This window comes from Ranitomeya variabilis, chromosome 1 (assembly GCF_051348905.1).
Source record: "Ranitomeya variabilis isolate aRanVar5 chromosome 1, aRanVar5.hap1, whole genome shotgun sequence".
Lineage (NCBI taxonomy): Eukaryota > Metazoa > Chordata > Amphibia > Anura > Dendrobatidae > Ranitomeya > Ranitomeya variabilis.
Genome location: NC_135232.1, coordinates 619,022,033 through 619,043,232, shown reverse-complemented (window position 1 = coordinate 619,043,232; position 21,200 = coordinate 619,022,033). Strand labels below are relative to the sequence as shown.

General features: G+C 46.0%; 1 protein-coding gene across 5 annotated transcripts in view; it reads left to right on the top strand.

Annotated features, from left to right (window-relative positions):
* RMDN3 (regulator of microtubule dynamics 3) overlaps positions 1-21,200 on the top strand; it is a 54,370-nt gene that overhangs the window by 20,619 nt on the left and 12,551 nt on the right. For all 5 annotated transcript variants that reach the window (XM_077260722.1, XM_077260735.1, XM_077260728.1 and 2 more), the window contains exons 6-7: positions 4,526-4,628; positions 6,800-6,860. In XM_077260722.1, coding sequence (XP_077116837.1) covers positions 4,526-4,628; positions 6,800-6,860 — 164 coding nt within the window. The remainder of the gene's footprint in view (positions 1-4,525; positions 4,629-6,799; positions 6,861-21,200) is intronic.

Sequence of the window (21,200 nt, the reverse complement as noted above, 5' to 3'; positions counted from 1 at the left end):
GCCTCCTAGTGGACAGCAGCATAACACCCATGGTCCTGTGTCCCCCAATTAGAGGCTAAGAGAAAGAGATTATACGGTGAGTACACAAAAATCTCCTTTTTTTTTTTTTTTTTTTTAAGACCTAAACTTTTGACAATTTTAATGATCCTAGTGTACGATTTTTAAAAATACTACAGTGCCTACAAGTAGTATTCAACCCCCTGCAGATTTAGCAGGTTTACACATTTGAAATTAACTTGGCATTGTGACATTTGGACTGTAGATCAGCCTGGAAGTGTGAAATGCACTGCAGCAAAAAAGAATGTTATTCCTTTGTTTATTTTTTTTTTTTAATTGTGAAAAGTTTTATCAGAGGGTCATTTATTATTCAACCCCTCAACCCCCCAGAATTCTGTTTGGTTCCCCTAAAGTATTAAGAAGTAGTTCAGGCACAAAGAACAATGAGCTTCACATGTTTGGATTAATTATCTTTTTTCCAGCCTTTTCTGACTATTTAAGACCCTCCCCAAACTTGTGAACAGCACTCAAACATGGTCAACATGGGAAAGACAAAGGAGCATTCCAAGGCCATCAGAGACAAGATCGTGGAGGGTCACAAGGCTGGCAAGGGGTACAAAACCCTTTCCAAGGAGTTGGGCCTACCTGTCTCCACTGTTGGGAGCATCATCCGGAAGTGGAAGGCTTATGGAACTGTTAGCCTTCCACGGCCTGGACAGCCTTTGAAAGTTTTCTCCCGTGCCGAGGCCAAGCTTGTCCAAAGAGTCAAGGCTAACCCAAGGACAACAAGGAAGGAGCTCCAGGAAGATCTCATGGCAGTGGGGACATTGGTTTCAGTCAATACCATAAGTAACGTACTCCACCGCAATGGTCTCCGTTCCAGACGAGCCCGTAAGGTACCTTTACTTTCAAAGCGTCATGTCAAGGCTCGTCTACAGTTTGCTCATGATCACTTGGAGGACTCTGAGACTGACTGGTTCAAGGTTCTCTGGTCTGATGAGACCAAGATCGAGATCTTTGGTGCCAACCACACACGTGATGTTTGGAGACTGGATGGCACTGCATACGACCCCAAGAATACCATCCCTACAGTCAAGCATGGTGGTGGCAGCATCATGCTGTGGGGCTGTTTCTCAGCCAAGGGGCCTGGCCATCTGGTCCGCATCCATGGGAAGATGGATAGCACGGCCTACCTGGAGATTTTGGCCAAGAACCTCCGCTCCTCCATCAAGGATCTTAAGATGGATCGTCATTTCATCTTCCAACAAGACAACGACCCAAAGCACACAGCCAAGAAAACCAAGGCCTGGTTCAAGAGGCAAAAAATCAAGGTGTTGCAGTGGCCTAGTCAGTCTCCTGACCTTAACCCAATTGAAAACTTGTGGAAGGAGCTCAAGATTAAAGTCCACATGAGACACCCAAAGAACCTAGATAACTTGGAGAAGATCTGCATGGAGGAGTGGGCCAAGATAACTCCAGAGACCTGTGCCGGCCTGATCAGGTCTTATAAAAGGCGATTATTAGCTGTAATTGCAAACAAAGGTTATTCCACAAAATATTAAACCTAGGGGTTGAATAATAATTGACCCACACTTTTATGTTTAAAATTTATAAAAATTTAACTGAGCAACAAAACTTTTTGGTTTGTAAGATTTATGCATCTGTTAATAAATCCTGCTCTTGTTTGAAGTTTGAAGGCTCTAACTTATTTGCATCTTATTAAACCTGCTAAATCTGCAGGGGGTTGAATACTACTTGTAGGCACTGTATATATTGCCAAAAGTTTTAAGGCACCTCTCCTAGAAGGTCAGTTCAGGGGTTTCCAGACAGGTGCATAAAACAAAGCACTCAGTCATGCAGCCTCCATAGAGAAACATTAATGCAAGGGTAGGGTCAGACAGCACTGCTGGCAGCATGCTGATAGGCGCACCTGCATCGCACCCGCTGGCCACATACTTGCATCAAAAAAGCTAAGTGTGAACATCTGCATTTTTTTCACTGTGAAAAAACGCAGACCATAGATAGAAAACGCCAGCAGAAATTTTACCCGTTTTTCCAATTTTTTTTTTTTTTGGTGCTGTTTTTTGCTGATCAACTCATTTTGATCTCATTGGGCAAAAACTGCAATAAATACGCTGATATAATTTTTAACTCCTTAATGACAGCCGGTACGCCTTTTAACGGCGGCAGTTAAGGGTACTTATTCCTCAGCACCGCTTTTTAACAGCACTGAGAAATAAGGGTATAGTGCCCCCCCAGAGTCGGAATTTTTCCAGGGTCTAGGCTACCGGGGGGCAGCCAAGGCCCCAGAGAACATGAGTGTTTGTGATCGCCGTTCTTAATGGAATAACGGCGATCGCAAACAAAAAAAATAAAAAGTCTGATTCTCCCCCCCCCTTTAATTTCTCTCTCCTCTGATGTGACTACACATCAGTGGAGAGAGAAATGGGGTCCCACAATTTCCCACACCCCAGTACCTCCGGTGTCCCTACATCCACCAACCGTGAAGTCCCCCGGCAGGCAGAGTCTTCTTCCGGGAAGAAAATGGCGGGCAGCACCCAGCAACAATAGGAAATTTTTCCTATTGATTAATTTTGATCACTGTGTTAGGATCTATCACGGTGATCAAAATAAAAAAAAATAAAAAAGTAAATCAAACCCCCTTTTATCCCTTTATCCCTTTAGTTTAGTTAGGTAAAAATAATAAAATAAAAAAAAAATGTATTCCATTAGGGTTGGGGCTAGGATTAGGGGTGTGTTGGGGCTAGGGTTGGAGTTAGAATTGGGGGGTTCCACTGTTTAGGTACATCAGGAGGTCTCCAAACGTGACATGGATCCACCATTGATTCCAACCAATTTTGTGTTCAAAAAGTCAAATGGTGCTCCCTCCATTCTGAGCTCTGCCATGCACCCAAACAGTGGCTTTCCCCCACATACGGGGTATCGGCGTACTCAGGAGACATTGCACAACACATTTTGTGGTCCATTTTCTCCTGACACCCTTGTGAAAATAAAAAAAAAATTGGTTCCAAAGTAATTTTTTTGTGAAAAAAGTAAAATGCTCAGTTTTTCCTTCCACATTGCTTTAGTTCTTGTGAAGCACCTGAAGGGTTAATAAACTTCTTGATTGTAGTTTTGAGCACCTTAAGAGGTACAGTTTTTAGAATGGTGTAACTTTTGGGTATTTTCTGTTATATTGACCCCCCAAACTCACATCGAATGTGAGGTGGTCTCTAAAAAAAAAAAAAAAAAAAAAAAAAATGGTTTTGTAAATTTTGTTGGAAAACTTAGAAATCGCTGGTCAAATTTTAAATCTTATAACTTCCTAACAAAAAACCTTGTTTCCAAAATTGTGCTGATGTAAAGTAGACAAGTGGGAAATGTTATTTATTAACTATTTTGTGTGACACCCACTTTCTAATTTAAGGGCACAAAAATTTAAGGTAAATTTTAATTTAAGGTTTGAAAAATGCAAAATGTTCAAAATTTTTGCCAAATTTCCATTTTTTTCATAAATAAATGCAAGTTATCTCAAGGAAATGTTATCACTATCATGAAGTACAATATGTCACGAAAAAAAAGTCTCAGAATCAGAAAGGATTGGTTGAAGCGTTCCAGAGTTATAACGTGACAGTGGTCAGAATTGTAAAAATTGGCTTGGTCAAATTGGCTCTGTCACTAAGGCTGGGTTCACATTGCGTTCAGTGACTCCGTTAAACGGACTGCGTTACACCGCGGCATAACGCGGTGTAATGTAGTCCGTTAACGCCGCCATTGAATGCAATGTCGGACGCATCGCTAGCGCATGCCCACAATGGGCATGCGCTAGCGATGTGCCGTCATTGAGTGACAGACCCCGAGATGCGGGCTGCAGCGTTTCCGGGTCCGTCACTGCTAGCGCGATGGAACGTCGGCACTTGCATTAACAGCAGCCCTTTAGCGTATGTGCTGAACGGGCTGCTTTTAACGCAATGTGAACCCAGCCTTAGAGGTTAAAAAATACAAAGGTAAACAATGCACTGTATAAATAAGATTATAGGAATGTCATTATTATTATTATTATTTTTTTTATCCTTGTTAGTGTTGTTGTAGATAGTAGAAGCGCTAATAATTGCAGGTTCAGCTACCTGAGGGAATGTGAGAAGAAGAAGAAAAAAAAAAAAAGTTAAAATTTGCTCTTTTTTAATGTTCAATCTAGGAAACTATTAAATTAAATGCTAAAACATAAAAGAAAAAAATATATTTTCTGCTAACCTTCCCCCATAAAATGCTATAAAGAGCGATGAAAATAATATATGTAGCCCAAAATAAGTCACCCCCAACATCCCTCCCTGGATAAAGGAAAGCTGCTTGGGCCTCAAATGGGGTCCACTGTTTTGAAAAGCTAGCGCATATAGGTGCGATGGTCCGGTGGCCACGTACGTGGCCATATGTTTCGTTCCTATAGCCCTGCATCTCACCTGCTTACTGCCACTGTTTGATCATGGGAACAACTAAAACATCTAAATATTTCTTTTCCTTTTCTCAGTATGGTAGCCGCCAAGACTTTGTATGGAGACTAGCGCGGTCCTACAGCGATATGTGTGAGATAACTGAAGACCTTGCTGACAAGAAGTCCTACTCCTCGGAAGGTGCGATGTAGAGATGAGCAGATTTCTCCGCAGGCTCGAATTAAGTTTTAGGCAAAATGAATGAAAAGTTGTACAACTTTCTAATGCTCTTTGGATTGCAGTTCACCATTGTGAAGTTAGTGGTCTTCTGTGCGTGGATGAGAGCACGCTTGTGTATATTTATAGGCTGAAAAATTTCTTTGAAGGGGTCAACTAACCGTTTAAAAAAAAAAAAACAAACAACAAAAAAAAAAAAACGGCTGCAAATAGTATAAAACTCCAAAATACATTACACTTTCCTATTTTCCCATATGCATCATAAATCCCCTGGGACTTTGTATACAAGCTGATCATGGGTCACACTACTGGTATTGTGGTCATGGTTCACGCTACCCGTTTCATGGCCCTGTCCGTGGTCATGGGTCGTGCTACTGGCATCATGGCCCCGTCCATGGTCATGGTTCGTGCTACTGGCGTCATGGCCCCGCCCATGGTCATGGGTCGCGCTACTTGGGTCATGGCCCCGTCCGTGGTCATGGGTCGCGCTACTGGCGTCATGGCCCCGTCCGTGGTCATGGGTCACGCTACTGGCGTCATGTCCCCGCCCGTGGTCATGGGTCGCGCTATTGGCGTCATGGCCCCGCCCGTGGTCATGGGTCACGCTACTGGCGTCATGGCCCCATTGGATGCAATAGTAGCATGTTAATAGCAAGTAAACAAAGGGGGCTTAACGGTCACCAACTTTTTGCTACTCCATTTGAAATCCGCAAGATATAGGGACAGAGCCCCTGATTCCAGCAAGGTGTCTGTTAGTGGGCTGCTTTCTGCAGTTTTGGAGGACTACATAGCAGGTTTATTATACCACTAGTGATAATATCCTGCTGATAAAACTGTGCCCAGTAAGTGACACATCGTTGGAATCGGCGTCTCTGTATCTACATCATTCTGCTGTCAGATTAGATGGCAAAAACATGGTGACAGTTTCAGCGTGGAAATCAGCATGGAAGCTAAGATGTGAGCATGGATTTTTTTTTTTTTTTTTTTGCAAAAAGTTGGAAAACCCCTCATGTCATGAGCTATTAATGTATGGGAGGGAATTATGGACCCAAACTTAGTTAAAAAAAAATCACCCATTTTGCGCTCTGAGAGACATGACTATTTGTTATCCGTTTGATGTTCTGTATGTGCCAAAATCCTATCCAGATATAGTTTATTTTTATTTTTATGTCCACAAAAATGGTTCATACTCATCTAAACTTATCCTTAAAAGGCTATTTCCTTCTTTATAGATTGATATTGTCACATAGAGCTTATAAATACAAGCACCTTTCCAATTCACTGATTCTTAAAATTTGCAGCCGTTCTTAATATTAACACATTTGTTTATAGCTTGTTGCCTATGGAACCGACCACCACTGTTGTCTAGCTTGTAAGCACTGCGCTGAGTAAAAGGTGACAGTGTGCTCCAGCGATCCTGCCCAGCTTCAAAACAGATCTTATAAGCTCAATAGAAAATAGCTTGTAAGCACTGCGCTGCGTAGAAGGTGACAGTGTGCTCCAGCGATGCTGCCTAGCTTCAAAACAGATCTTATAAGCTCAATAGAAAATAGCTTGTAGGCACTGCGCTGAGTAGAAGGTGACCGTGTGCTCCAGCAATGCTGCCTAGCTTCAAAACAGATCTTATAAGCTCAATAGAAAATAGCTTGTAAGCACTGCGCTGAGTAGAAGGTGACCGTGTGCTCCAGCGATGCTGCCTAGCTTCAAAACAGATCTTATAAGCTCAATAGAAAATAGCTTGTAAGCACTGCACATGTTTAACAGCAGTGGTCGGTCTCTAAAGCAACAAATAGTAACAAAAGAAAAGCGTTAATATCTCAAGAACGACTGAAAATTTCAATAAGCAGTAAATTGCAAAATTGTTTATATTTTCAAGGACTATCTGACAAAATCCATCTATGAAGATTGATTTTAGGAAATTTAATCATCCCATGTCACTGATTGACCTGCGTTACGGCTACAAGCCTGTTTCACTAGTAAGTAATTTTGGAAATGGCACGAACACTAAAATCATTGACCGCTGTTATTTTGCAGTATTATTTATGATGACAAAGAGACTTAAAGAGTTGGTCTGTTATTTAGTCAGTGAGAAAGACAAGGAATTACTTGATTTTATTTATTTTTTTTTATTATAGGGAAAGAAGAAGTTGAAGTTGCACTTCAGACAGAAGGCCAAAGTGCTGAGTGCCACAAATGGTACGTACCTCGCTGTGGGGGAGGCTCAGGGTCGTGTTCGGCATTTGTCTTCTCATAGACATAACACAGAACACATAACTTGCTGCTGTCTGCCTACGCTCTGCTCACAAGGTCACCGTTCCCACTTTTCCCAGGAGATTTTACTGGCTCTTTAGCAGACACTTCATCCAGATAAGTGGGGGTTTTTTGGTACCTTAAAGAGGCAAACTTTTATGCACCCTTGAATTCCAGGCTTTACGCCAAAGATAAAGAAAAATCCATTACTGCCGCCTTTATATCTGTGTATACAACATTATACCGCCACACAGTGCTTCTGGCACAACCGCTTTATTGTCTGCGCTCAGTGAGGGGGATGGCTATAAAGGGTAGCTTATCCATATCGGGAATGAAAATCTGCAGATGAGAGTTAAATGGCTAAAATTGCAAAGTACTTTAAAAACATTTTTTTTGCTATTAACATCTTATTAAAACTTCTTTAAAAACAAAAAAATCATGGATTTGTAATTTTCTCGTTTATTGCTCATTGCCTAGGTTACTGGCCACCTCTTCTGTCAGCAGTGGCCAGTCTCCTAGGCATGTGTGATGCTTTAGAGCCTGGAAGCGCTGCCATGAAGCTTCAGTTCCCCGGCGCTTGTCTCGTGCTGCAGGGGAGAATCAGAGAGGGCACAGTTCAGACCATATTGCTTTGCTCAGATGTCCGCCTTCAGGAGCGCACATTGAGCTCTACATATTCATGTGTATGGGGTATCGGGAGAGACTTGACTCCTAATTAGCCCTTGGCAGTCCCGTGTCGGACGTGTCTGACCAGCATTGGTTTTACGTGTAACCACTTCATGATCAGGCAATTTTTCCTCTTTCCAGATCAGGCACACTTTTGGAGGTTTTCATACATGCGGTTTAAAGAGCTATAACATTTTTACTCTTTCAAATATTCAAATAATTTTTACACCTTTTATTTCCATGATACACGGGACTTCATTTTTATGTCACTGTCATGTTCTCTTTTCTCCTACACCTCATTGGGGGACACAGGACCATGGGTTTTATGCTGCTGCCACTAGGACACAAAGTAAACACAGAAAGAATAGCTCCTCCCCTGCAGTATACACGCTCCTGCTGGCTCCAAGTGAACCAGTTCTTGCTTAGTGTCTGTAGGAGGCACTTGGGTCTGTTTCAGACCCCACCGTTTTTATTTTAATTTTTACTTTTTATTCTATCTTTTCCTTAACGGAGCGAATGGGGGCAACGGTTCCTTTCTAGGTTCCGATCTCCTCCGAACCATCAACGGGCAAGTACGTGGAGCGTCCCTCCCGTATTCTTTCCTGCAACGTTGGATGCCAGCCCTGAGCTCACCTTGAGGGCGACGGTTCCTTAGCATTCCGATCTCCCCCCCCCTCCCTCCATAGCAGGCGACCACATGGAGTAGCCCTCCATCTACCTCTCCTGGAGCCAGGTGCATAGCCGGACATAATATGTGTGGCGTCCGTGCAGCCCCCCTCAGCATCACCACCGATATAGCGGATGACGCATGGCGGCAGAAGCTCTCCACCCCCTCTCTTACTATGGCGACGGTGGATTGAACACCGGCCCACCGCATCTACCGTGAGTACACTGCGGGGGCCGAGGCGCTGAGGGGGTCCTGGTCCCCGGGGTATGGAGGTCCGCACCTTAAAGCCTGGGTCCGTGGGTGGTCTGCAGTGCGGCAATTCATTCAGGGAGTGTGGCTTAAGAATGGCGCTAATAGCGGTCACGGCGTCGCAGGCCGCAACCGCAGGTTTAAAATTTAGCCCCCGGCTTTTCCCCTTCATACAGGCTGGAGTTTTGGCCACGCCCACTGGCAGTTGCCGCCGCCCACTCTTTCTGGCGCTTCTCGTTCCCTGAGAGACACTCACTTCCTGATCTCGGCGGCCATCTTGGTACACCCACAGGACTGATGCTTCAGCGCTGCTCCAGCCTTTTCAATCACAGCCTTCAGGACTAGCGATTCCTGTGCATAACTCCCGTGGCATCACATTGTGTACCTCCCCTGGGGACTCACGACACAGGACCATGAGTAAGCTCCAGAAACATAGCTTAACCCTTCCCCTGTTAGTAAGCGCTCTCCTCAAGGCTATGCTATGCCTCAATCAAAGCCTCAAAAAGTCTGGGAAAACCCACACTATGTTTTTTTGCGGCATGTACCGCTCGTAAGGTGTCACTATCCCGCGGTCACAATACTGCATTATGCACAGCTTGTGAACCGGTGACTGCTCAGGAACCACCTGTTGCTGATACCAAACCCAGTGAGCCTAGTCCCCCTGAGTGGGCTACCTCCCTTACTTGGTCTATGGCATCCCTGGCAAAAGTGTTAGAATCGTTCCGAGACCCCTCCTCTAACCAGGGCACTATTTCGGACGACGCTTCCGATGATGAGAACCCCTTGTTTTCCAGGGGTCATACCTTGCCAAGGAGCTCTTGTTCTTCCAGGAACAGGACTCAAGCCATATCCTCAGACCATCACTGGGATTCGGGTTCTGAGAGCTACATTTCTCGCTCCCCTTCCATTGGCACTAGTAGGGAACCTGTTTCAGAGGACGATTCTGATGCGTCCCTAGATCAGGAATTTCATCACGATCAGGAGACTCTCGATTCTCTGAGTCAGTGAATAAGGCTTTGAAGCTTGAGGAGGAACCTTTATCTAAAACGGATCATGCCGTGTCCTTTAAGAGGACCAAACGAGCTCAGAGTGTTCGCCACTCTCCCGAATTTAAGGAAACCGTTGATTCTCGCAAGATCCGTCCAGATAAATGATTCACAGGGCAGAAACCCATGGAGTCAAAATATTCCTTTGCCCAGGATCCAAGAAAAGATTGGTCGCAGTCTCTCCCGATCGCGCCTGGCTACTAAATCTGTTTTATCCTCCTTTGAGTGCGCCTCTATTAAAAGACCCCAAACGATCGTCAGATCGACACTAGCGCTTTCACCCTTTGAAGCCTCAGTAGCCGCACTCTTCCAATCTTTTGCCGCTACGTGGGTAGCTAAGGCTATAACCCACTGGGCTGAGGTCTTGTCTTCAGCGGTGCTGGATACCAATCTTTCCCCCGGGATAGCGGGCCTCGCTACTCAGATAGCCAGAGTTGGAAATTTCGTAGTAACCGCGTCCCTGGATGCCGCTAACTGCGCTTCTCAAGCAGCAGCAAACGCCATCACCATCCGGAGGTCCTTATGGCTCAGGGACTGGCATGCGGATTCTGCTTCCAAAAAGTCATTGACTTCTCTACCATATCAGAGCTGTCGCCCTTTTTGGCGAAAAGCTCGACCAATTGATTTCCGACGCCACTGGAGGGGAGAGTAAATTTCTTCCACAGGCTCGGTCCCGATTTTTTCGTTACAACTCCAACTGGTCTTCTACTTCCACATCTCCCGGTTCTGGCCGGGCACAACCTGCAGACAGAGGTTTCCAGGCCTCTGATACCCCTTTCCCCTGATGGAAGGGCAGGCCTAGGCAGTCGGGATCCAGAGCCTCCAGAACGGGCAGATCTTCCACACAATGACTCCCTGTGGTATCCGGGGGACACCCTCAAAGTAGGTGGCCGCCTGCTTTCTTTCAGTGCCGCGTGGCACGACTTAGTGTTCTCTGGATACAAGATAGACTTCTTATCTCGTCCTCCCAGGGCAAAAGCTTCAGAGTTCTTCCAAGCTATATGCTCTCTGAGTATAGACAGACTTATTATTCCGGTCCCTCGAAGCGAACGGTTTCAAGGTTTTTATTCAAACCTCTTCATCGTTCTAAAGAAGATCGCTACAGTACGGCCCATACTGGACCTAAAACTGCTGAACACGTTCGTCAGGGTGCGATGGTTTCAGAAGGAATCACTTTGTTCTGTCATCGCCTCCATGGGAAAGGCGAGTCCCTGTCGTCTATAGACGTCCAGGACGCGTACTTCCACATTTCTATTTTACCTTCCCACTAAAGGTTTCTTCGCTTCGCAGTTCAGGAACAACAGCTCTGCCCTTCGGCCTCGCCATCGCCCCCAGGGTACTCACAAAGGTCATGGCGGCTGCTGTGGCCATACCCCACTCCCGAGGAGTGGTGGTGCTACCGTATCTTGACGATATCCTCATCAAAGGCCCCTCTTTCCTCCCCTGCAAGGAGGTCGTGAACATCACAATAGATACTCTTTCTCGCCTGGGTTGGAAGATAAACTTCAAAAAATCTTCCCCAGTACCGGCTCAGTGATTTTCCTCTCTAGGAATGATACTGGACTCGTCCCAGGGGTTGGTGCTTCTTCCCCCGGAAAAGATCTCAACCTTACAGCTCTCCCAATCGCATACTCACTCTCTGCGTTTCAGTATGAGAGTCCTCGGCAGGATGGTAGCAGCCTTGGAGGCGGTTCCATTTGCCCAAATACACCTCCGTCCCTTACAGCATGCCCTCCTGGCTGTTTGGGACAGGAACCCATTCTTCCTCAACCGTCGGTTCTTCTTTCCCCAGCGAGTCAGACAGTTTCTCAGGTGGTGGACATTAAAGTCCTCCCTGAATCAAGGGAAGTCTTTTCTTCCAGTACATTGGCTAGTTGTGACAACAGATGCCAGTCTTCAAGGCTGGAGAGCGGTGTTCTTACATCACACTGCTCAGGGCCGCCGGTCACTTCAGGAATCACGCCTTCTGACCAACATCTTAGACATTCGGCAATCAGGTTAGCTCTTCTCCAATTTTATCCATTCCTGGCTGGTCGTCCCATCAGGATGCAGTCAGACAATGCCACGGCAGTGGCATACATCAACCGACAAGGGGGAACCTACAGCATGGCAGCCATGAACGACATTCTCTGTTAGGCCGAGGAAAACTGCTCAACGATTTCTGCTGTTCACATCCTGGGAGTGGATAATTGGGAGGCAGATTTCCTCAGTCGTCAAGGCCTCGACTCCGGGTAGTGGTCTCTCCATCCGGAGATTTTCCACTAGATCTGTTGTTGGGGCTCCCCCAAAGTGGATCTGATGGCCTCACGGCTAAATTCCAAGGTTCCTGACTTCATAGCTCAGTCCCACGATTCAGCAGCAATCGGGGCAGATGCACTCGTACTCCCGTGGCGTCATTTTCGGCTTCCGTACATATTACCCCCGCTCCCCTTACTGCCGAGAGTCATCAGGTAGATCAGAGCGGAGGGAGTACCAGTAATCCTCATTGCGCCAGATTGGCTCGCCGGGCGTGGTACGCGGAGCTAGTTCAACTAGTCGCCGATGTTCCCTGGCAACTACCGAATCGCGCAGACCTCCTTTCACAGGGCCCCATTTACCACCAGAACTCCGAGGCCTGTGTTTGACGGCATCGTTGTTGAGTCCTGGGTTCCAGCCCAGGCAGGTTTTCTCTTTGGAAGTCATCTCTACCATGATCAGCGCCAGAAAGCCTACCTATGCGCATTTATCATCACTTAGAAAACCTTCTTTTCCTGGTGCAACGACCGGGGACTTTCTCCTCTTGAATTTTCCATTCCTTCCATCCTCAAATTTTTACAAACGGTTTGGACTTAGGTCTCGCCCTTAGTTCTCTCAAGGGGCAGTTTTCAGCCCTATCCGTTCTGTTCCAACGCAGGATTGCTAACAGATTACAAGTGAAGATGTTCATTCAGGGAGTCTCCCATAGGGTGCCGCTCTATACGATGCCGTTGGAACCATGGGACCTTAATCTGGTCCTCGGAGTCTTGCAAGAAGCTTTTTTCGAACCTCTACAGGAGGTTTCCCTGTCTTTTCTTTCAAGGAAGGTTGCCTTCCTGGTTGCGGTCACATTCATTAGACTGGTCTCAGAGCTGGCGGCTCTGTCTTGTCAAGTTTCCGCTCCTGAATTTTCATCTGGATAAGGTGGTTTTGAGAACATCCCCGTCCTTTTTGCCAAGGGTTGTCTCATCCTTTCATCTCAATCAGGAGATTGTCTTACCGTCTCTCTGTCCGGCACCAGTACATCGCATCGAGAAGGCCCTCCACACACTGGATTTAGTGAGAGCTCTCAAGAGATACGTTTCTCGGACGGCGTCCTTCCACAGGTCGGATGCCCTGTTTATGCTCCAGGAAGGGCCAAGGAAGGGGTTTCTCGCTCCCAAGGCGACAATAGCAAAACTGATTCGTTCAGCTATTCAGGAGTCCTACCCAGTCAGAGGTCATTTTGTCCCAGCAGGGATTAAGGCTCATTCCACTCGGTCAGTGAGTGCGTCTTGGGCCATCCGGCACCAAGCTTCGGGAGCCCAAGTTTGCAGATCTGCGACCTGGTCCAGTCTGCATACATTTACAAAACATTGCAATATTCATTCTCAGGCCTCGGCAGATGTGACCGTCGGCAGACTAATTTTGCAGGCGGCTGTGCCGCACCTGTAACCTGTGGGTACATGGAGCAATTACAGTTGATTGTTCCCCACCCATGGACTGCTTTAGGACGTCCCATGGTCCTGTGTCCCCCAATGAAGCGTAGGAGAAATAGGGATTTTTGTGTACTCAGCGTAAAATCCTTTTCTCCGAGCCAGTCATTGGGGGACACAGCACCCACCCTGTTAGCCTAACGGCTTTGGTTTTCTGTGTTGCATTGGTTTTGACATAGTTCATTCTGGCTAAATGTTAAGCTCCTACTGCTTTGTTACCGAACTAGTTCACTTGGAGCCAGCAGGAGGGTGTATACTGCAGGGGGGGAGCTATTCTTTCTGTATTACTTAGTGTCCTCCTAGTGGCAGCAGAATAACACCCATTTTCCTGTGTCCCCCAATCATTGGCTCGGAGAAAAGGATTTTACGGTGAGTACACAAAAATCCCTATTTTTTTTTTCTTTTTTGATTTTCTATTTATTTACACATTGTTATCCACCATAAGGTAAAAAAAACACATTTGGGGGTCATTTAACCCCTTAGTGACCGACATGCCTTTTAACAGTGGCAGTTAAGGGTACTTATACCTCAGCACTGCTTTTTACTGGATCTGAGAAATGTGTATAGCGCCCCCAGAGTCGGAATTTCTCTGGGATCTTGGCTAACCCCCCCCCCGGTAGCTGAGACTCCTAGAGAACATGATTCGGGTCGGTTTTTACCGGCCCCAGTGTTGCGATCGACGAGATATGCCGGCCAGCACCCAGCAACAATAGAAAATTTTTCCTATTGGTTCATTTTGATCACTGTGATAGACCCTTTCACAGTGATCAAAATAGTAAATAAAACCCCCTTTATCACCCCTTTAGTTAGGAAAAAATGATAAAATAAAATAAAAATATTTCTATTTTTCCATTAGGATTGGGCTAAAGTTGGGATTAGAATTGGGGGTTTCCACTGTTTAGGTACATCAAGGGGTCTCCAAATGCAACATGGCACCACCATTGATTCCAGACAATTTTGCGTTCAAATGGTGCTCCCTCCCTTCTGAGCTATGCCATGCACCCAAACAGCGGTTTACCCCCACATACGGGGTATCTGCGTACTCAGGAGACATTGCACAACAAATTTTGTGGTCCATGTTCTCCTGACACCTTGTGGAAATAAAAAAAATTTGTTCCAAAGTAAATATTTTTGTGAAAAAGTTAAATGTTCATTATTTTCCTTCCACATTGCTTTAGTTCTCATGAAACACCTGATGGGTTTATAAACTTCTTGAATGTGGTTTAGAGCACCTTGAGGGGTACAGTTTTTAGAATGGTGTCACTTCTGGTTATGTTGTGTTATATTGACCCCCCAGACTCGCTTCAAATGTGAGGTGGTCTCTAAAAAATGGTTTTGTACATTTTGTAGGAAAAATGAGAAATCGCTGGTCAACTTTTAACCCTTCTAACTTCCTAACAAAAAAAAGATTGTTTCCAAAATTGTTCTGACATGAAGTAGACATGTGGGAAATGTTATTTATTGTGACAAACTTCCGTTTTGTTTTTTTTTCATAAATAAACGCCAGTTATATAGAAGAAATGTTACCGCTAACATGAAGTACAATATGGCACGAAAAACAATCTCAGAATCAGCGGGATTCGTTGAAGCGTTCCAGAGTTATAACCTCATAAAGGGACAGTGGTCACAATTGTAAAAATTGGCTCAGTCATTAAGGGGTTAAATATTGAAATATTTTAATTTTCTTCTTCTTTCCCTTGTAATTGGGGCTGGAATATTATCCCCAGTTACAGGGGAAATGCAGCCTTCTGATTTGCATAGCAGAGCTGTCTGAGTCTCCCGTGACCCAGTAGCCCCGGCTCCCTCACTATACCGTGATCACATGACCGCTGTGTATGGCGGACGAAGCGCTGTTAGCCCCTTCTGTTACTGTGTATACAGTAATAGAAAATACAGAGCTGGTAATTGCTTTCTCTATGGGGAGCTCGGCAGCCGGACCCCCGCTCATGTAGCTGTGTTAATATGGGGCGTATTTTGGAGCTTCACTGTAGAGCAGCAGCTGGGACCACCCGAACTTTTAAAGTCTGTGGTCGTCCCTGAGGCAGTTGAGTAGTAGTTCTCCGCCGCACAACGTCTGGATCGATATTTAGCCATTAATACCCCTTTGGGTCTTATAAGTAACCTTTTTAGCTAGAGGTTGACACCTGTTGTATCCCGTATTGGAAAATGTCTTGTATGAGTGTAGATATCACATATGGCATCCATCACCGTAACTCAGATAACGGGACTACCCGACATGAGTAACGTTTCTGTCTCTTTGCCTGGATGTCAGGAGATGAATTACCCGAGACATAGGACCTGTCATGTTCTCTGTATGTAGCGTCCTATGTGTCGTTCTAAGTCTCCCCTTTACTACAGGCTGCTTGCGTGTCGTTGCTGTTAGTCCATGTAGCGTCCTGTCCGATAATCTGGGGCATCGCCATGCTTTCCCACTTTACCCTACAATTGTTCTGCGCTGCATTATGCACATTTGGCATTGATCGGAAGAGAGGGCAGCGTGTTTGCACAAGTTGGGAGCGCACATCTGTCTCGCGTTAGGGTTTTCTTGTTTTGCTGACTCCGATACAAGAGTGAAGCCCTGCTGTTGTGAGTTATTGCTCTTTCTGTGAACTACTAACTCTGCCTGTAAAACTTTTTGACTTCAAAAGCAAAAATAATTTGAGGCATCATTATAAAGCCGCAATGCCTAGTGTGCATTGTACAGATTGAAGCCGTAGTTAAAGGAGCTGTCTACTACATAACCAAGGCTTAAAAGGAACAGCATGATGCATGGGCAGAGACCCTGATTCCAGGGAAGTGTCAAATACCGGGTTGTTTGCTGTCATATTGATAAAATCCCTCTTTTCTCTGCTGCAGATCTAGCAGAGCTTGAAATGCTGAGCCCTGTCTAACCCCACCCACACCACTGATTGACAGAAAGCTACAAGTCAGTGGTGTGGGCGGGGCTACACAGCAGTTGACTAGGAGGCACGACACTTGGTCCTATGGTGATAATCTCCTGCTGATAAAACACTGATACTGTTGAAACAGCAACACACAGCCTAGTAAGTGACACATCGCTGGAATCCGGGTCTCTGCCTCTACACTATGATGCTCTTAGAATACATAGAAAAAACCTGCTGACAGATTCTCTTTAAGTTCTCTATACAATTAGACTAATGTTGGAGAAATATACCATGTTGGACAGACTCATGTGTATGGGGACCCCTGACAGATAATTGAGGAGATTAGGAGCCGCCATGTTCACTTTGGACTGCCTATCTTTTTGGAGATAAGCCTCTGCTGCTCGACTGGATGTTCCTGTTCACAGGAGTGTTGGGTGAGATAGCTGGTGGCTGAGTGATCGGACCAACCATCGTTTGTCTGACAGCCATCTAGTCTGTATGGGGGGTGTTGGAACAGGTCATCGATCTCAATCTGACACCTGTTTTCAGGCCCGGCAGTAGTGGAAGGTGCAGTATGTACAGAGCCAGGAAGCACCGCCGTAAGTGTACAATATCCGCTCACCATGCTATTCCCATTCCTCCGGGTTCGTAGTGATATGCCTAAACCTTCTTTGTAAAGCATCCAGCACAAACTGAATAGATCATGAAGACTCTCGGTTTTATTTTCTTAGTGCAGCAGATTTAAAACCATATAGACACTGGCGATGCCTTTTGAAGTAGTTCTTTATCACGCTCCATACACTGTATACAGTGGTAGAGTTGGTAAAAATCAGTTTTCAGGGCCAGCAATCTTTTTTTTTTTTTTTTTTTGATTAGCTGTCCTGATGCAACGTCACCTGCATCACACTGCCGTCATACCAGGATGACTAATCAAAAGTAGAGCCGCAGACCCCGAGATGTATTGGAGTCCCCCCATGGCTCCATGTCTCGCAACAGCCACAACACATGCAGGGAATGCATAACAGGCGTGAGACCAGCAGCCTCGGGGACTCAGACGTATTTTGTGAGCACACCGAAGACACTCTCCACACACGAGCATGCTCGGATTACGACTTTTCCGAGCACGTTTGCTCATCCCTAGTAATAATCGGTTCTCGGGGCTCCTGTCCTGCAGCCACAGATTACTGATGTGGCCGAAGGACCGGGTCCTGCAAATCCATTTACATCAACTCTATGTAGGGGCTTTTCTAGGTTCTGCTCCACCTCGGGTCACTTTCACCTCAGAGGGATTCTATGTTTCTTCCTCTTGTGTCTCAATGTGAATCTCGTCTGAAGACAGCAGCAGTCAGTAAGTATATTAACACATGCAGGTACACAATCGGTGTTGCAAAATGCTAGAAATTGGGTGAGTTTCAGGCCATGATAGAGGAGCAAAGAGTAAACTCTTTTAGAAAAATGGGGCAGATAGGAGTGCGCATGTCCTGTTGTCTACCAGCAGTGGTTAGTCTCCAAGGCAACAAGCTGTGAACAATTGTTAATATCTCAATAGCGGCTGAAAATTTTAATAAGCAGTTAATTGAAAAATTGCTTGTATTTACAAGGACTATCAAAATATATATATAATTTTTAGTGATGAGCGAATATACTCGTTACTCGAGATTTCTCGAGCACGCTCGGGTGACCTCCGAATATTTTTTAGTGCTCGGAGATTGTTTTTCTTGCCGCAGCTGAATGATTTACATCTGTTATCCAGCATAAGTACATGTGGGGGTTGCCTGGTTGCTAGGGAATCCCCACATGTAATCAAGCTGGGTAACAGATGTAAATCATTCAGCTGAAGTGAGGAAAACTAAATCTCCGAGCACTAAAAAATACTCGGAGGACCCTCGAGCGTGCTCAGGAAATCTCGATCAACGAGTATATTCGCTCAAAAGTAATAATTTTATAAGGATGGAAATAACCCTTTAAAAATGTCAGTATTTGGCGATGGCCAGACTTTAGTCAGTCACTGACCTTACAGTATTCTCGTTTTCTTTAGTTCAGCTTCTCCTGTAGGATTTCCTTTATATGTTCGTCTTACGTGGACCTGTAAAGATAGAATTTGCTTTTATGGTATTATTCCTGAGCAGGTTTCACCGCACTCCTTTTAAAACGTGTAAGTAACGAGCAAAAAAAAAAACAAACAAAAAAGTAGTACTTACATTTCTTCTAGCTGACCGTTTCCTAGCATGCGTGCTGGGGGGATGGTTCATGATCGCATGTCAGCTGAAGAGCGGATCGTCCCCTAGGAGTTTCGTGCAGTTTCAGAAGAATGAATGTTGTGTCAGGTTGCTGTTGAAATAACTTCCTATCTCTGTATTGCTTTCCTGGGGTTTGTGGAATTAGGGCTCATTTACATAAGCAGAGCTGAACTCCCAGTTCTCTATAGTTTTACACAACAGATTGGATCGGTTTCTCCCACCCCCCCCCCCCCCCCCCCCCCAAAAAAAAAAAAAAAAAAAAGTACATTTGTGTGTGAGCAAGTCCTCATTGTGATGGTGAAGACGGAATTACTGTAGATTAACAATGCTAAAGACCTAGTGACATGAGAACCCATAGAAACACATTAAACCCTTCCAAAAGTGAGTAAAGTACAAGTGTTATATATGGAAGCACACTATAAGTATCATTATATATAGTATAAGTACAGTACAAGAGTTGTAGTCTAGGTATATAAAATGTGTCGCTTGTCAGGCTGTGTGTCATGTTCCCAATGGCAGGGAATTAAACACATAACACGGGCAAAAACAGGACGAGCTCTAGGGTGATGGAACCTGAGCTGACCGCGATCCTGAACCTCAACACTCAACTAACAGCAGCCGGGGAACGTTCCTGGGGGGACTCTAGACGTCTCGCGCCAGCCGGAGATCTAGCTACCCCTATCAGAAGAATCACAGACCTATCTTGCCTCCAGAGAAATATTCCCACAGAAATAGCAGCCCCCCACATATAATGACGGTGAAATGAGAGGAAGGCACAAACGTAGTTATGAAAACAGATTCAGCAAAATGAGGCCCGCTTAAGCTAGATAGCAGAGGATACAAAAGGTGAACTGCGCGGTCAGCTTAAAACCCTTCAAAATACCATCCTGAAATTACTTGAACTCATGTGCCAACTCATGGTACATGAGTGGTAATTTCAGCCCACTAGAGCAACCAGCAGCAGAGAATTACATATCTGCAAGCTGGACTAAAAACATGAAAGCAAACATGAAACAGGGAAATCCAGACTTAGCTTGTCTTGAAGGCCTAGGAGCAGGTAGCAAAGGTAACAGAGACACACTGATACATTGATAGCCGGCAAGGGAATGACAGGAAAGCCAGGTTAAATAGGAAACGCCCAGCCTCTGATGGACAGGTGGAAACCAGAGACAGCAACCCACCAAAGTCACCCAGTACCAGTTGTAACCACCAGAGGGAGCCCAAAAACAGAATCCACAACAGCTGTGTGCTGTTGTTTACTTACACTGAAGGATTTATCACTAGGACATTATCATTGCTGTGATCATCTTACGCGTGAGCACTGATCTGACCGACACACCCCTCCTGTGATAAGCAGCTCACTTTCTATAGACATTGTATATACAGAGCCCGCTGTGGGTGAGGTTAGCTTTCTCAGCTCTGCTTCATTGCCAAATCTAAAAGCTCTGATTTCTCCTATGCCTCATTGGGTGACACAGGACCATGGGTGTTATGCTGCTGCCACTAGGAGGACACTAAGTAAACACAGAAAGAATAGCTCCTCCCCTGCAGTATACACTGTCTGTAGGAGGCACTTGGGTCTTAAAACCCCCCCCCCCCCCCCCCCCCCCGTTTTTATTTTAAAAAAAAAATTTTTATATATTTTTTCCTTTAACGGAGCCGAGTGGGGGGCGACAAATCCTTTCTAGGCTCCGATCTCCCCCGAACCATCAACAGGCAAGTAGGTGGAGTGTTCCTCCCGTATCCTTTCCTGCAACGTTGGATGCCAGCCCTGAGCTCATCTTGCGGGCGACGGTTCCTTCGCGTTCCGATCTCCCCCCCCCCCCCCCTCCATAGCAGGCGACCACATGGAGTAGCCCTCCATCTACCTCTCCTGGAGCCAGGTGCATAGCCGGACATGATATATATGGCGTCCGTGCAGCCCCCCCCCCTCTGCATCACCACTGATATAGCAGATGACGCATGGCGGCAGAAGCTCTCCACCCCCTCCCTGACTATGGCGACGGTGGATTGAGCACCGGCGCACCGCATCTACCGTGAGTACACTGCGGGGGCCGAGGCGCTTGGGGGGTCCTGGTCCCCGGGGTATGGGAGGTCCACACCTTAAAGCCCGGGTCCGTGGGTGGTCTGCAGTGCGGCAATTCCTTCAGAGAGTGTGGCTTAAGAATGTCGCTAATAGCGGTCGCGGCGATGCAGGCCGCAACCGCAGGTTTAAAATTTGGCCCCCAGCTTTTCCCCTTCATACAGGCCGGAGTTTTGGCCACGCCCACCGGCAGTTACCACCGCCCACTCTTTCTGGCGCTTCTCGTTCCCTGAGATACACTCTCACTTCCTGATCTCGGCGGCCATCTTGGTACACCCACAGGGCTGATGCTGCAGCGCTGCTCCAGATTTTTCAATCACAGCCTTCAGGATTAGCGATTCCTGTGCATAACTCCCGTGGCATCACACTGCGGACCTCCCCTGGGGACTCACGACACAGGACCATGAGTAAGCTCCAGAAACATAGCTTAACCCTTCCCCTGTTAGTAAGCGCTCTCCTCCAGGCTTTACTATCTCAACCAAAGCCTCACAAAAAGTCTGGGAAAACCCACACTGTATTTTTCGCTGCATGTACCTCTTGTAAGGTATCATTATCCCGGGGTCACAATACTGCATTATGCACAGCTGGTGAACCGGTGACGGCTCAGGAACCACCTGTTGCTGATACCGAACCCAGAATCCCTGGCAAAAGCGTTAGAATCATTCCGAGACCCCTCCTCTAACCAGGGCACTAATACTTACAACGCTTCCGATGGTCAGAACCCCACCAGTCCATCGCAT